General features: G+C 41.5%; 1 protein-coding gene across 4 annotated transcripts in view; it reads left to right on the forward strand.

Moving 5' to 3' along the window:
- The first annotated feature begins 32 nt into the window (after window positions 1-32).
- The window catches only part of ORC1 (origin recognition complex, subunit 1), a 37,724-nt gene continuing 25,557 nt past the window's right edge, over window positions 33-12,199 (forward strand). For 2 of the 4 annotated variants that reach the window (XM_010847179.1, XM_010847181.1), the window contains exons 1-6: window positions 180-367; window positions 5,060-5,134; window positions 5,806-5,905; window positions 6,693-6,820; window positions 8,415-8,593; window positions 9,748-10,066. In XM_010847179.1, the coding sequence (XP_010845481.1) occupies window positions 5,811-5,905; window positions 6,693-6,820; window positions 8,415-8,593; window positions 9,748-10,066 (721 nt within the window). In that variant the 5' untranslated portion in view covers window positions 180-367; window positions 5,060-5,134; window positions 5,806-5,810. Of the gene's footprint in view, window positions 86-179; window positions 368-5,059; window positions 5,135-5,791; window positions 5,906-6,692; window positions 6,821-8,414; window positions 8,594-9,747; window positions 10,067-12,199 lie in introns of those variants that run through there. The other 2 variants (XM_010847180.1, XM_010847183.1) reach the window with 2 other exon arrangements.

The following is a 12,199-nucleotide window of genomic DNA, read 5'->3' on the forward strand; positions in this document are numbered from 1 at the left end:
CCCGGAAATGTTTTCGAGTTAGGAACTTTCTTCGGCGAACGGCTTCGCAGACCTAATCAATGATGGCCGCGGCACGTTGGCGGGTGTACGTCGTGCGTCCCCTCCTTAGATGGGCGGGGCGGAAGGTCTGGCTGCTGACGGACTATGGAGACACCCTGGGGGCGGGGCTACGGCGTTTGGCGCGAAATTTCCTTTTCTCCACCTTCTTTCCATTCCTAGTGAGGCTTCCGTTTCGGCGTTTGTGCGCGCCTGGCAGCTGTAAGAAGAGTCCCCCTGGGGCAGGTAGATTTGCTGCAGTTCCACGAGCTCCTGAAGCGGGGACGCTGGAAGGAGGCTTGCGCCCATCTCCAACAAGCTTTGGCGCCCGGTGAGTGTGGCGTCCCGGGCTGGAGAGGGACCTGAGCCGCGGGACTGTGGAATTTGTTCTCTGCGGACTCATTGAGCCATAAATCCATTCAGCACATATGTACTAAACGCCTGGTAAATGCCAGGTACTGTTCTAAGTGCATTAGGAGCGTCTTACTTTCCACATGGCGATTTCTAACAGCTTTCTGCCTCTGCCGGGGATTGCGATCTTGCAGTGGGAAACCGGAAGCCAACAGCGGAGAAGCGTGAACACTCCTGTCCTCAGCTCCTTGAGACTATCAATATTGATCTGAGTCATATGAACCTTATATCCACATGGCCCGTGGGAAGCAATCGCATCCTTCTTCCTTTCAGGGTAGTGTAACAAGCACCACAGGGAAGCGGAGCAGCAGAGTTATTACTCGATATGGATGTCGCTATTGCTCCCAGAGGGAAAAAGGGGCTAGTCTTAAGTCCCTTTTCGTGACTAAAGGGCCTGAGCTCCTACTCATATCTTTCCCCCTAAACGAGCTGCTCTTAACTGCAGTGGCACCTCTTTTACTTTCTCTAGTCTAACCCCGAAATAGAAGGGCCTTCTTTTCTGGCAAATTGGAAAAAGCACTGGACTTAGAGAAATGAGATGCAAGCTTCTTATCTTGGGCTATCTGCCAAATTGCAATGATTAGATATGGTAGTTTTCTATTTTGGTTGTCTGTAAAAGTGGTACCCTCTTCCCTACTGTTTTGGGTACATGTGAATGCCACTGGAGGTTTTTGTGCGAGGTCATGTTTATCAAGTCCCTTTGCAACAGTTTTTAATGTAACAGGGCAATATGCAACTTTAGAAGGTTTCTGAATTCCTTGAAATTGAACGCAGAATTTTGTGTGAATTGTTTCATAACATTCATCAAAGTATTAAAAAACAAAACCAAAAAAACCCACTGTCGCTTATAAATAAATGCAAGGGGTTAGGGAGTGGGGAAGGACTTTCCTGGCAGTCCAGTGGGTGAGACTTGGTGCTTCTACTGCAGGGAGCGCGGATTCCATCCCTGGTTGGTGAACGAAGATCCTGCGTGCTGTGGCCAAAAATAAATAAATTTTTTTTAAAAAGAGTGGGGAAATAAATCAACCATTTTGCATTTTCTCATTTCATCCTCAGTGATCATAGAATAATGCCCCCAGCACAGAATGGATGATTAATAAATAAATATTGGTTGAATAAAAGAAAGCTTCTATTATTATTTGCATTTTGTGGGTAAGGAAATTGAGACCCATTTGACTGCTCAGTCAGCAGGTAGGAAGCCTGGCTTATTGTAATAAGCATACCAGAAGCAAACTCTTGTGTGCCTGTATTTTCAGTCGCGTGTGACTCTTGGTGACCCTATAGATTGTGGCCCCGCCTGGCTGCTCTGTCCTGGGATTCTCCAAGCAAAAATACTGGAGTGGTTTGCTATTGCCTCCTCCCCTTAGACATGTATTAACATTACCCACTTTCACACAAGGTGTTCTAAGGTGAAGCGCTTAAGAGCACAGTCATCGGAATCCAGCTGCTCAAGGTTTGAATTAGGGCTGTGCCGTTCTGTGTAACATTGGGACAACTTACTATCTTGAAGTGCTAGAGTTTTGGTTCTACCTTTTGTCTTGGTGGATCAATAAATATATGCTATCGTTATTTTTAGGGCTTCCCTGTGGCTTAGTGGTAAAGAACCCAGAGACATGGGTTCTATCCCTGGGTCGGGAAGATCCCTGGAGGAGGAAATGGCAACCTATTCCAGTATTCTTGCGGAGAAAATCCCATGAACACAGGAGCCCGGTGGGCTATAGTTCATAGGGTTGCAAAGAGTCGGATGTGACTGAGCACGGACATTATTTTTTTTTTTTTTCTGCAACTCGTATCTGTTTTTCTTGGGTGTGGCTCCTCGACTGGATAGTGTGTATGTTCAAGATTTCTGGTATCTTCAACATTGAGAGCCTGTAATGTGTGTTTCCTAGAAGCCAAAGTCTTTGCTGAGCCAAATCTGGCCTGTCTTTCCACTCTGTTCATCACTCCTGTTGGGAAACCTCTTTCTGATGATGAGATGCAATACTGGGTCAAGGGTAGGAAAGTGCTGCCTCTTCAGAAGGACTCCTGATTAATTTTTTGAACTTTTCATGGAAAAATAACCTACATATAGAAAATTCACATCATAAGCATACAGCGCAGTGAGTTGTTTTGAAGAAAACATACCTGTGTAACCTGCATCCTAGAAGCACCCCATTCCCTCCCTGTGCTTCCTTTCAGTCATTGAGGTTTCCTTTTAGTCCGACTTCTAGCATCATAGGTTAGTTTTACCTGCTTTTGAGCTTTGTGTAAATGGAAGCAATATAGTATGTATTCTTCTGGTGTCTGATTCCCTTAGCTCATTGTTATTTTGTAAAATTTTCCTCATGTGTGCAGTCGTGACTGGTTTAATTTCACTGCTTTATAGTGCTGCTACAACCATTCTGGTGCGTGTCCTTTGATGGTTTGTTTGTTTTTCTGTTGAATATATTTTGTTGGAACTACTGGATCATAAGATATGCACATGTTCCGTTTTAGTAGATACTGTCTGTTTTCCACTTTCTAATTTATGCACTCTCCATCTGTGTATGAGAGTTCTGGCCACTCTACATCCTTATCACACTTGGTATTGTCCAAATGATTTTTAAAAACCTGTTCATTCGTTCATTCATTCGTTCACCTATTATGTGTGAAGTCTTAACCTAGGCCCTGGGGATGCAGTTATGAACAGACAAACAAGGTGCCAAGATCCCTGCTCTTTTGGAATTTAACATTCTGATGTAGAAAGTGCAAAAAATAAGAAAGTAATATAATGGTTATCGCTTTGATAATAGAGTGGTGCAGTAGAACGTGACCCTGAAGGACAGTATGAAGGGGTGGGGAGTAACTTTCCATTGGGCATCAGTGAAGGCCTATCTGAGGAAGTTTTACTGGCACTAAGACCTGAACCATCCCTGCAAAGATAGGCAAGAAGAGAGAACAACAACTGTATAAGTCTGAGGGGACTAACAACCTTCGTCTGCTTGAGATTCAGAAAAGCAGTCCTGAAGCGTAGGGATAGACCAAGACAAGGCAGGTTATGTAATCCAGGCCCAGAGAGCCTTCTGATACTCCTGCCTTCTCAGCCTTTGGTAAATCATCCACCCTTGCATACAGATATACTGGTCTCAGTGTATAGAGCTCCTGATCTAGAAAAGGAGTGTTAAATTTTATCTTGGTTTAGTTTTTGAACTAGGATGCCTGCTTTAGTAAGCTAAAATATTGTCTGTATTTAAAATCATTGAAAGCATGGATCTGATGCCCTTAGATACACGTGAATACCTGAGGAGTATGGAGATAGTCCTTCTGTATGCCAGTTTTTGGTTTGAAAAACTGAGATCCCTGTGCCAGTGTAACCAAATATCATAGATAATGTGACAGGTCAGGGCATCTATTCTTCAGTTAGGTTATTCAAGAATTGTAGAAAATGTGTTGCGTGAAAGTGAAAGTCACTCAGTCATGTCTGCCTCTTTGCGACCCCATGGATCCCAGGGACTCTTTGTGACTCCACAGTCCATGGAATTCTTCAGGCCAGAATACTGGAGTGGGTGCCGTTCCCTTCTCCAGGGGATCTCCCCAACCCAAGGATTGAACCCAGGTCTCCGGCATTGCAGGTGAATTCTTTACCATCTGAGCCACCAGGGAAGAAAATGTGTTGGGAGATTCCAATTTGCTATAATACCACTCTCAGTGATATTCTGTTTTTTCCAAAAATGATTGAACTTATTTACTTGCATCTTTTGTCTGTACCTCAGTAGCCTATTTTGCCTGATTTCATTGTGGAAAGGTGAAAAGTTCCAAGGAACTTCTAATAGTTCCGTGTTACATCTTCCATTAAAAGGAACATATATTGAAAGGAAGTTAGAGTTAATATATTCCCTTGGACATTTATTGAGATCCAAACACTTTTATTAATATTTTATCGAAAGATTATTGGATATAATGAATGCAAATGCATTTTTTACTTGAACCCAAGTCTCCAACCTGTGTTAACTCCTCAGTCTGCTGTTTGTTCATTTCTACAATGTATTTTGTTAAAATTGGATTGATTTTAGTAGTACTGTGTTGTGAATTACACTCTACATGTTCTTAATAGTAACCATTGAGGCCTCATTTGTAAGCTGTGCATTTATTGACTGGATAGCTTCTTTTTGCTAATTAGTTTCCTCACAGTGTATTAAAAGATACATTTTTTAAAAGCAGAAAATCTTATGGGTCAAAGTGTTCCCAAGTAGAATGTAGGACATAATGCTACTGGACTTTAGGAAATCAGCTCATTTAATCAGGATGTCTGTATACTGTTCTAATTCTGTTGTTTTCGACATGGACTGAAATTATTGGTCCCTCTCTGAGTAAGTCAGAGTATTCTGTCAGACTGGATTAAAAAAAATTTTTTTAAACCTAGTTTTGGCAAACTTTAGCTCTATAAGAAAAGCATTGAATTTAAAGGAAAGTTATTATTTTCTTAATAGCAAACTTAAGATGATGAATTGGCATTATTATTAGGACTAGTAGATTGCCGCTTCCAAATTGTAAAGATTGTTAAATATGTTTGGATTTTTCATTCATGTTTCAGTATTGTCAGTAAAATGTCTTTTTTTTTTTCATGTACTTTAATACAATCATTTCTTTTCAGCTATTCACAGTACTTATATCTAGGACCTATCAGTTGCAAAGAAAAATACTCCTTCCAGCTGCCAGAGCAGTACAGGTTAGTGACACTGGGATTTTGTTTTGTTTTTAATGTAAGTGGAATGATACATTTGATAAAACCCATTGCCATTCCCCCAAATGCCTCTTGCATGTTTTTCCCTCCATCCCTTGGAAACCCTCATTTCATCCATCTTATCAATTAGCTATCCATTATTCAATATTCAGTTTAGAAAACCCCTCTAAGAAACCCTTCCTCCCAGAAGTCAAAAGACCTGGTCCTTTACCTTAGCCTTTCTGGCTCTTTCTCTCGGCTCTTTGTACTGTTAGTTGTCCTTCTGTGCATTTTTATTTTATCCCTGCCTAGATTATAAATGTTATAAAGATACTTAAAACTACTGTATCACTGGCTTTTAGTTTCATGTTGGTAGATGTTTCTTATCTCGTTGTGCCTTGTTGCCAAGTACTTCTAAATACCTGTAGTTTCTTATATTGACCTTTCTGTTTCCCTGGATAGGAAGAGATAAGGCATAGTACCAGATCTTACTGAATTGCCTATGTTTGATCTTCACAGAGCCTGAATTTTTCCTCAAAAAGTTTTCTTTTAAGCCTAAAATGTGTGGGAGTGTGGTAGGGGCAGAAAAAAAGGCTGAACCCATTGAAGGCAGGAACTGTGCCCTAGAATTCATCAGAGCTTGTCATGTTAACTCAGAGTTAGTGACTTTTACACAGGAGCCATGGCGTACTATTCTGCAAGACTGAGGACCAGACAAACTTATTCCTGGGTTGGCAGGCCATTGTTGGATCAAAAACTACACTACCAAACCTACAAGTGAGTGATAGAATTCTTTAGTACTGAAACTAATAGCTTGTCCAAGCTAAGCTGTTAATAACTTGTATCCAAAGTGTCCTAGTTATTACAGGTTGAGGAGTGTGTGTGTGTGCGTTTATGACTACTCAGTTATGTCTGACTCTGCAACTCCATGGACTGTAGCCCACCAGGCTCTTCTGTTCATGCGATTCTCCAGACAAGAATACTGGAGTGGGTAGCCATTTCTTTCTCCAGGGGATCTTCCTGACCCAGAGGGACAGTAAATATGAATTGATAATAAGGCAGCAGGGGTTTGTTTAATGGAAGAAGATACTAGCATAAATAGAGCAGCTAGTGAGACAGGAAGACGTTATATCAGGTTAATAAAATTTGATATGTATGATAATGTCTTACCTATTTCAGATAGGTTCTGTGTAATTCTGCATGATAGCAGGGTAGGATTAGATGTTACTATATCTTCACCCAAGACTTCTCTGAACAATTTGATGTTGCTCTTGGGCAGCTTTCATGTCTTAGGAAGCCTTTGTTGTTCTTTGTGAATAATTGAGAGAAGTTAGGTTTCATACGGAGGCCTCTGGATTAATCATCCAATGTAAAACAATTCACTTAACTCATTTCATCTACACTTGTATATGACTGGTATGTTGGTTTCTAGTATAATTGGTCAGCAGAGAAAAACTATTCAGGAGATTTTCCAGTTAAAGAGCATATTCTTCTGTGCCAAGGGGTCTGAAGAGCTTGGCCCACCCTACAAGATTTCCTAACTTGTTTCTCTGTTATTTCCTAGAGAGATGAGTATGAAAAGAGAAGGTTATTCAACTGAGATTCACATCCAAGTTGGACAGTTTGTGTTGATTGAGGGGGATGATGATGAAAATCCATACGTTGCTAAATTGGTTGAGTTGTTTGAAGACGGTGAGTTTGGGGCTGGAATGAAAAGCATTCCTTGTTGTGAATGACTGGGAAGTGCTCCATGATGGGGGAGAAGGGTGGTTACTGATTCCTCTGCTCAGAGCAGTGTATCAGGTGTGCATATGGGGTCACTTAACCACCAGCTGTACCCTCTTCTACCTAGGGAACGTCTTTACTCACTGGAGCAGTACTGGGAAAGAGTGGGATTGGGGTCTCAATAATTTAGCTTGTCCATTATTTTTAGGAGCCAGTGAGAATGGCTGTGAAGGCAGGATTGTTGAAGTGGAAAGGATGATTTAGGAAGAGGGCGGAAGGGAAAAAATAGGTGATTTGCACTCTAATAGAAATGTGTCCTTTATTTTGGCATCAGGAAGTTAGTAATTTTGCAAATGCAGTTACTTTTACCGAGGAGTTCTTAAGTTGGATTGTGTATTAGTTAACTGATGTTCCGTCAGAAAAACGAAAACACGAGGTGTTTTATTTACGCAGAGGGACTTGTCTACAAGTGTTGAGAAGGTAGGAGAGCAAACATTGGTGCTTTCCAGAGATCAGTAAGGGCAGAAAGCCACTACTGCCCTTAAAGCTGGAGAAGCCAAAGGGAGAGGAGTGTTAAATGGGACCTGCAAGGCCACACTCAAGCGGCTGCTAATTTTCTCTGCTATTAACCCTCTGCAGAGTAGAGAAGAGCACTGAAAAGTGGAAATGGGGCAGAATTCCAAACGGAAGATGAAGGATAACAATTTAAATGATATAAAACTGCTTCTTCCAAAAGCTAGGAGAAGAGTATGTAGTAGTTAGTCCTAGCCTGTGGCAGTTTGTGTGCCTAAAAGAACTCATAGAGTGGATGAAGATGTTTTACATTGCAGAGAGATGAAGATTCTTCACCAAGTATGGAGGAAAACGTCATCAACCTAACGTCCACTAGGGGGAGCACGTCAGCAGGGTGGGCTTTTATACATGGGGTTCGAACCTTTCTGTATAGATTTTAGAATTTGTGTATTGTGCTGCATCGAATGGCTGCAGTCTTTCTCTGAAGCAAGATAAGGAAGAGAAGAGGCAGTGGTGATCGTGGCACTAGTGAGGGTGTGTGCTTGCACGTGGAGCTAAGACTGGTATGGAGTGGTGTTAACAGTACATTACAATGATAAAGCTCAAGACTGCAAGCATATATTTGCCAGAAGTCATCTCAGTAGCTTATGCTCTGAGTCTTACTGGGAGTTTTCCACAGATTTGCAAAATTTATTCAGTGCCTGTGATTAGAATTGCTCCTCTCAAATGCCTTTTATAATTTATTTGGTGACTGATGACACCATTGGGAATGGGGCAAAATGAGAAGAACATGGGTGCTGGGTGGAGTCAGCAAGCTGGTTGGTCCTGTGACCTTTGACACATTACTTAAGGTCCCTGTAATGGGATTACTTTACCTGTAAATGGGAGACAGCCTTAGTGTCTGCCTTGTACAATTATTGTGAGGATTAAGGATAATGTATTAATCAAGTATTATCAAGTACTTAGCACAGTGTCTGGCACAAAGAAGTGCTTAATGAAATGTTAATTGTGTTTTATTAACCTTACCTTTTCCATCTGTCCTTCCTAGATTCTGAACTTTATTCCAAAAAACGTGCTCGAGTACAGTGGTTTATCCGATTCTGTGAAGTCCCTGTCTGTAAACAGCACTTACTGGGCCGGAAGCCTGGCACACAAGAGATATTCTGGTATGACAACCCGACCTGTAACAGCAACATTAGTGTTGAGACCATCATTGGCTGTGTGCGGGTAGGTGGTACTTTGATTCTCAGTTCTGTTGTGAAGCTTATTTATGACTTGACTCCTAAACTGCATGGCTTCAAATATATTACTCGCTCTAGTTTACCTCAAAGAAATGAATTTTTCCTGTTTGTCATTGTCTCTGCTTGCCTGCCTACTTCCTTTCAACAAATATTTACTGAAAGCACTTACCATGTGTTAGGACCCTTCTGGAGGAAGTGACATTTAGGTTGTGACCTGAGGGAAGAGCAGAAGTTGGCAGAAGTATCTCCGTTTGGAAATTACATTTAGCTATGATTGTGGCAGGCATAAAGCATTGTGAGGCTGAATATGCTTGCTTAAATGAGGACTTCACCTTCAGTAAATCAGTACAAAGAGTGCTAATTGCTACAGGCAAATACATGTTATGGGATTTTATGATAAATCAGGTTCTGATGAGGTGTAGCCTGAGCTGGGACACTGGAGACTAGGGTGTGGGTTATTTCTCAAGCTACTTCAGGCCTCCCAAATGGGTTTAGGTCATGATGCGATCATGTGGTGATTAGGTGGTTGGTAGGGCAAGGAAACCATGGTTTGGCAGGACTATAATCAGATTTTTCCAATCTATGGGCTCAGCATATTGTGTGCCACAAAATAACCTTTGAGTTAAATGAGTGAAGAAGTGAAAGGCGGATGTAGAAGTTGAAGCAGCAAGATGGGTGGATTTGGAAAGGCAGAGAAGGCGTTTAGGCGGGAATGAGCAGGACTGTGACAAGCCACAGTCGACTAGTGGTGGGAAGCCATTTTGAAGAGTATTGAGGACTCAAGAGATAAAGTGGGGTCAGATTTAGAACTCACTGCAAATCCATTTAAGTAATCCAATCTTGTTATAGTAGGTAACCACTAGGTTATTGAAGCATTGTGGACTATGCTTAGATAAATTTTTGTGGGGAAATCTGGCCTTGGTGAATAAAATGGATTGAAAAAACAACATGAGGTATTCATATCAGCAAGGAGGAGTCTGTGGAAATATGCTCTATCATGTTCATGCCTTTTTTGTTTAGAAAAGTAATGTTCCAGGTAATGATGCAGGCTTACATGCTTTTTAATCATAGCACTCATAGAACATTCCTTGACTCTTTTGCTTCTCCTTTCATTCTGTCATCTCTGCTTCCTAAATTCAGGTAGTAGCTTTAGCCCCAGATGAAGTCATGCCTATAGATCTGAAAAATAAGAAGACATTCTTTGTGAAACTATCTTGGAATGAGAAAAAATTCAAACCACTACCTCCAGAAGTATTTGCTCAGTTGAATAAGCTTCAAGAAGACAATCATAGATACCAGAAGCCCATGCAAGCCAAAACTAAGAGTGCAGAAAGCCCTTCTTGGACCACAACAGAACATGCAGTCAAAAGGATTGAATCAAGGCATTCCACGTCCAAATCTCGTCACACTGCTTCCCATCCTGTCACCCCAAGGGCAAGGAAGAGGCTGGAGCTCAGCAGTAAGTGGGAAATGGGTGACAGTGGGCAGTATTGAGGCTAAAGGACAGTGGTAAAATATTAATTCACGCTACAGTACAGCATTGAGTTAGTGCAGCAGTGGGCCAAGTACTGATTGGACATACCTTGAAATATGTGTCGTGTAAGATTGACCATTTTCATCATTTTAAAAAGTGTACAGTTGAGTGGCATGAAGTACACTCACACTGTTGTGTCACCACCCTCATTTTCTTCTAAAACAGTCTTTCCAACCTTTAAGCAATAACTTCCCCTTCCCTCATGCCCCATCCTCTGGCAACCACCTTTCTACGTGTAGTTTATTCTTGTCTCCTTTGTTGTAAATTAATTGACCATATATACTTGGGTTTGCTTCTGGGCTTTCTATTCTGTTCCATTGATCTGTGTGTCTGTTTTTAATGCCAAAACCAAACTATTTGGCTTACTTATTGCTTTGTATTGGGTTGGCCAAAAGGTTCATTTGGGTTTCTCCATGCCATCTTACGGAAAAACCTGAATGACCCTTTTGGCCAGCCCAATAATATAGCTTCAAATCAGGGACTATGATGCATCCAGCTTTGTTCATCTTTCTCAAGATTGCTTTGGCTTGTTGGAGTGAGATTTACTTTTTTCTTAAGGCTGAATCATAGCCCATTGTACATATAACCACACTTTATTAATTCATTCAACTGTCAGTGGACGTGTGGGTTGCTTCCACCTTTTGGCTATTGTGACTAATGCTGCTATGGAATTGAGTTTACGAATATCGTATCGAGTCCCTGCCTTCACTTTGGGTATGTATTCAGAAATGGAACCACGACAGCTGCATCAATTTTCTTTTTACCTTCTCATTAATAATACTAGAGTTCCATCTCCCCACGTCCTCACTAAGTATTTAGATCTTGTTATTTTATATTGTTATTTTCCATGGCTTTGACTGTAGCTATCCTAATGGGTGTGAGGTAGTATGTCATTATTAACATTTTCTTAATAATTACTGATGTTAAGCCCTATAATCAGCTAATTCTTTAAGAGCTCAGCTACTAAGGTGACATTACTTTTAGATCCTTAGCGGAAGAACTAAGAACTCAGTTCAATTCAGTCACTCAGTCGTGTCCGACTCTTTGTGACCCCATGAATCACAGCACGCCAGGCCTCCCTGTCCATCACCAACTCCCGAAGTTCACTCAGACTCACGTCCATTGAGTCAGTGATGCCATCCAGCCATCTCATCCTCTGTCGTCCCCTTCTCCTCCTGCCCCCAATCCCTCCCAGCATCAGAGTCTTTTCCAATGAGTCAGCTCTTCGCATGAGATGGCCAAAGTACTGGAGTTTCAGCTTCAGCATCATTCCTTCCAAAGAACACTCAGGACTGATCTCCTTTTGAATGGACTGGTTGGATCTCCTTGCAGTCCAAGGGACTCTCAAGAGTCTTCTCCAACACCACAGTTCAAAAGCATCAATTCTTCAGCACTCAGCCTTCTTCACAGTCCAACTCTCACATCCATAATGACCACAGGGAAAACCATAGCCTTGACTAGACGGACCTTTGTTGGCAAAGTAATGTCTCTGCTTTTGAAAATGCTATCTAGGTTGGTCATAACTTTCCTTCCAAGGAATAAGCGTCTTTTAATTTCATGGCTGCAATCACCATCTGCAGTGATTTTAGAGCCCCAAAAAATAAAGTCTGACACTGTTTCCACTATTTCCCCATCTATTTGCCATGAAATGATGGGACTGGATGCCATGATCTTCGTTTTCTGAATGTTGAGCTTTAAGCCAACTTTTTCACTCTCCACTTTCAATTTCATCAAGAGGCTTTTGAGTTCCTCTTCACTTTCTGCCATAAGGGTGGTGTCATCTGCATATCTGAGGTTATTGATATTTCTCCTGGCAATCTTGATTCCAACTTGTGCTTCATTCAGCCTGGCATTTCTCATGATGTACTCTGCATATAAGTTAAATAAGCAGGGTGACAATATACAGCCTTGACGAACTCCGTTTCCTATTTGGAACCAGTCTGTTGTTCCATATCCAGTTCTAACTGTTGCTTCTTGACCTGCATACAGGTTTCTCAGGAGGCAGGTAAGGTGGTCCAGTATTCCCATCTCTTTAAGAACTTCCCACAGTTTCTGTAT

This window comes from Bison bison, unplaced genomic scaffold (assembly GCF_000754665.1).
Source record: "Bison bison bison isolate TAMUID 2011002044 unplaced genomic scaffold, Bison_UMD1.0 scf7180017864244, whole genome shotgun sequence".
NCBI classification, from domain to species: domain Eukaryota; kingdom Metazoa; phylum Chordata; class Mammalia; order Artiodactyla; family Bovidae; genus Bison; species Bison bison.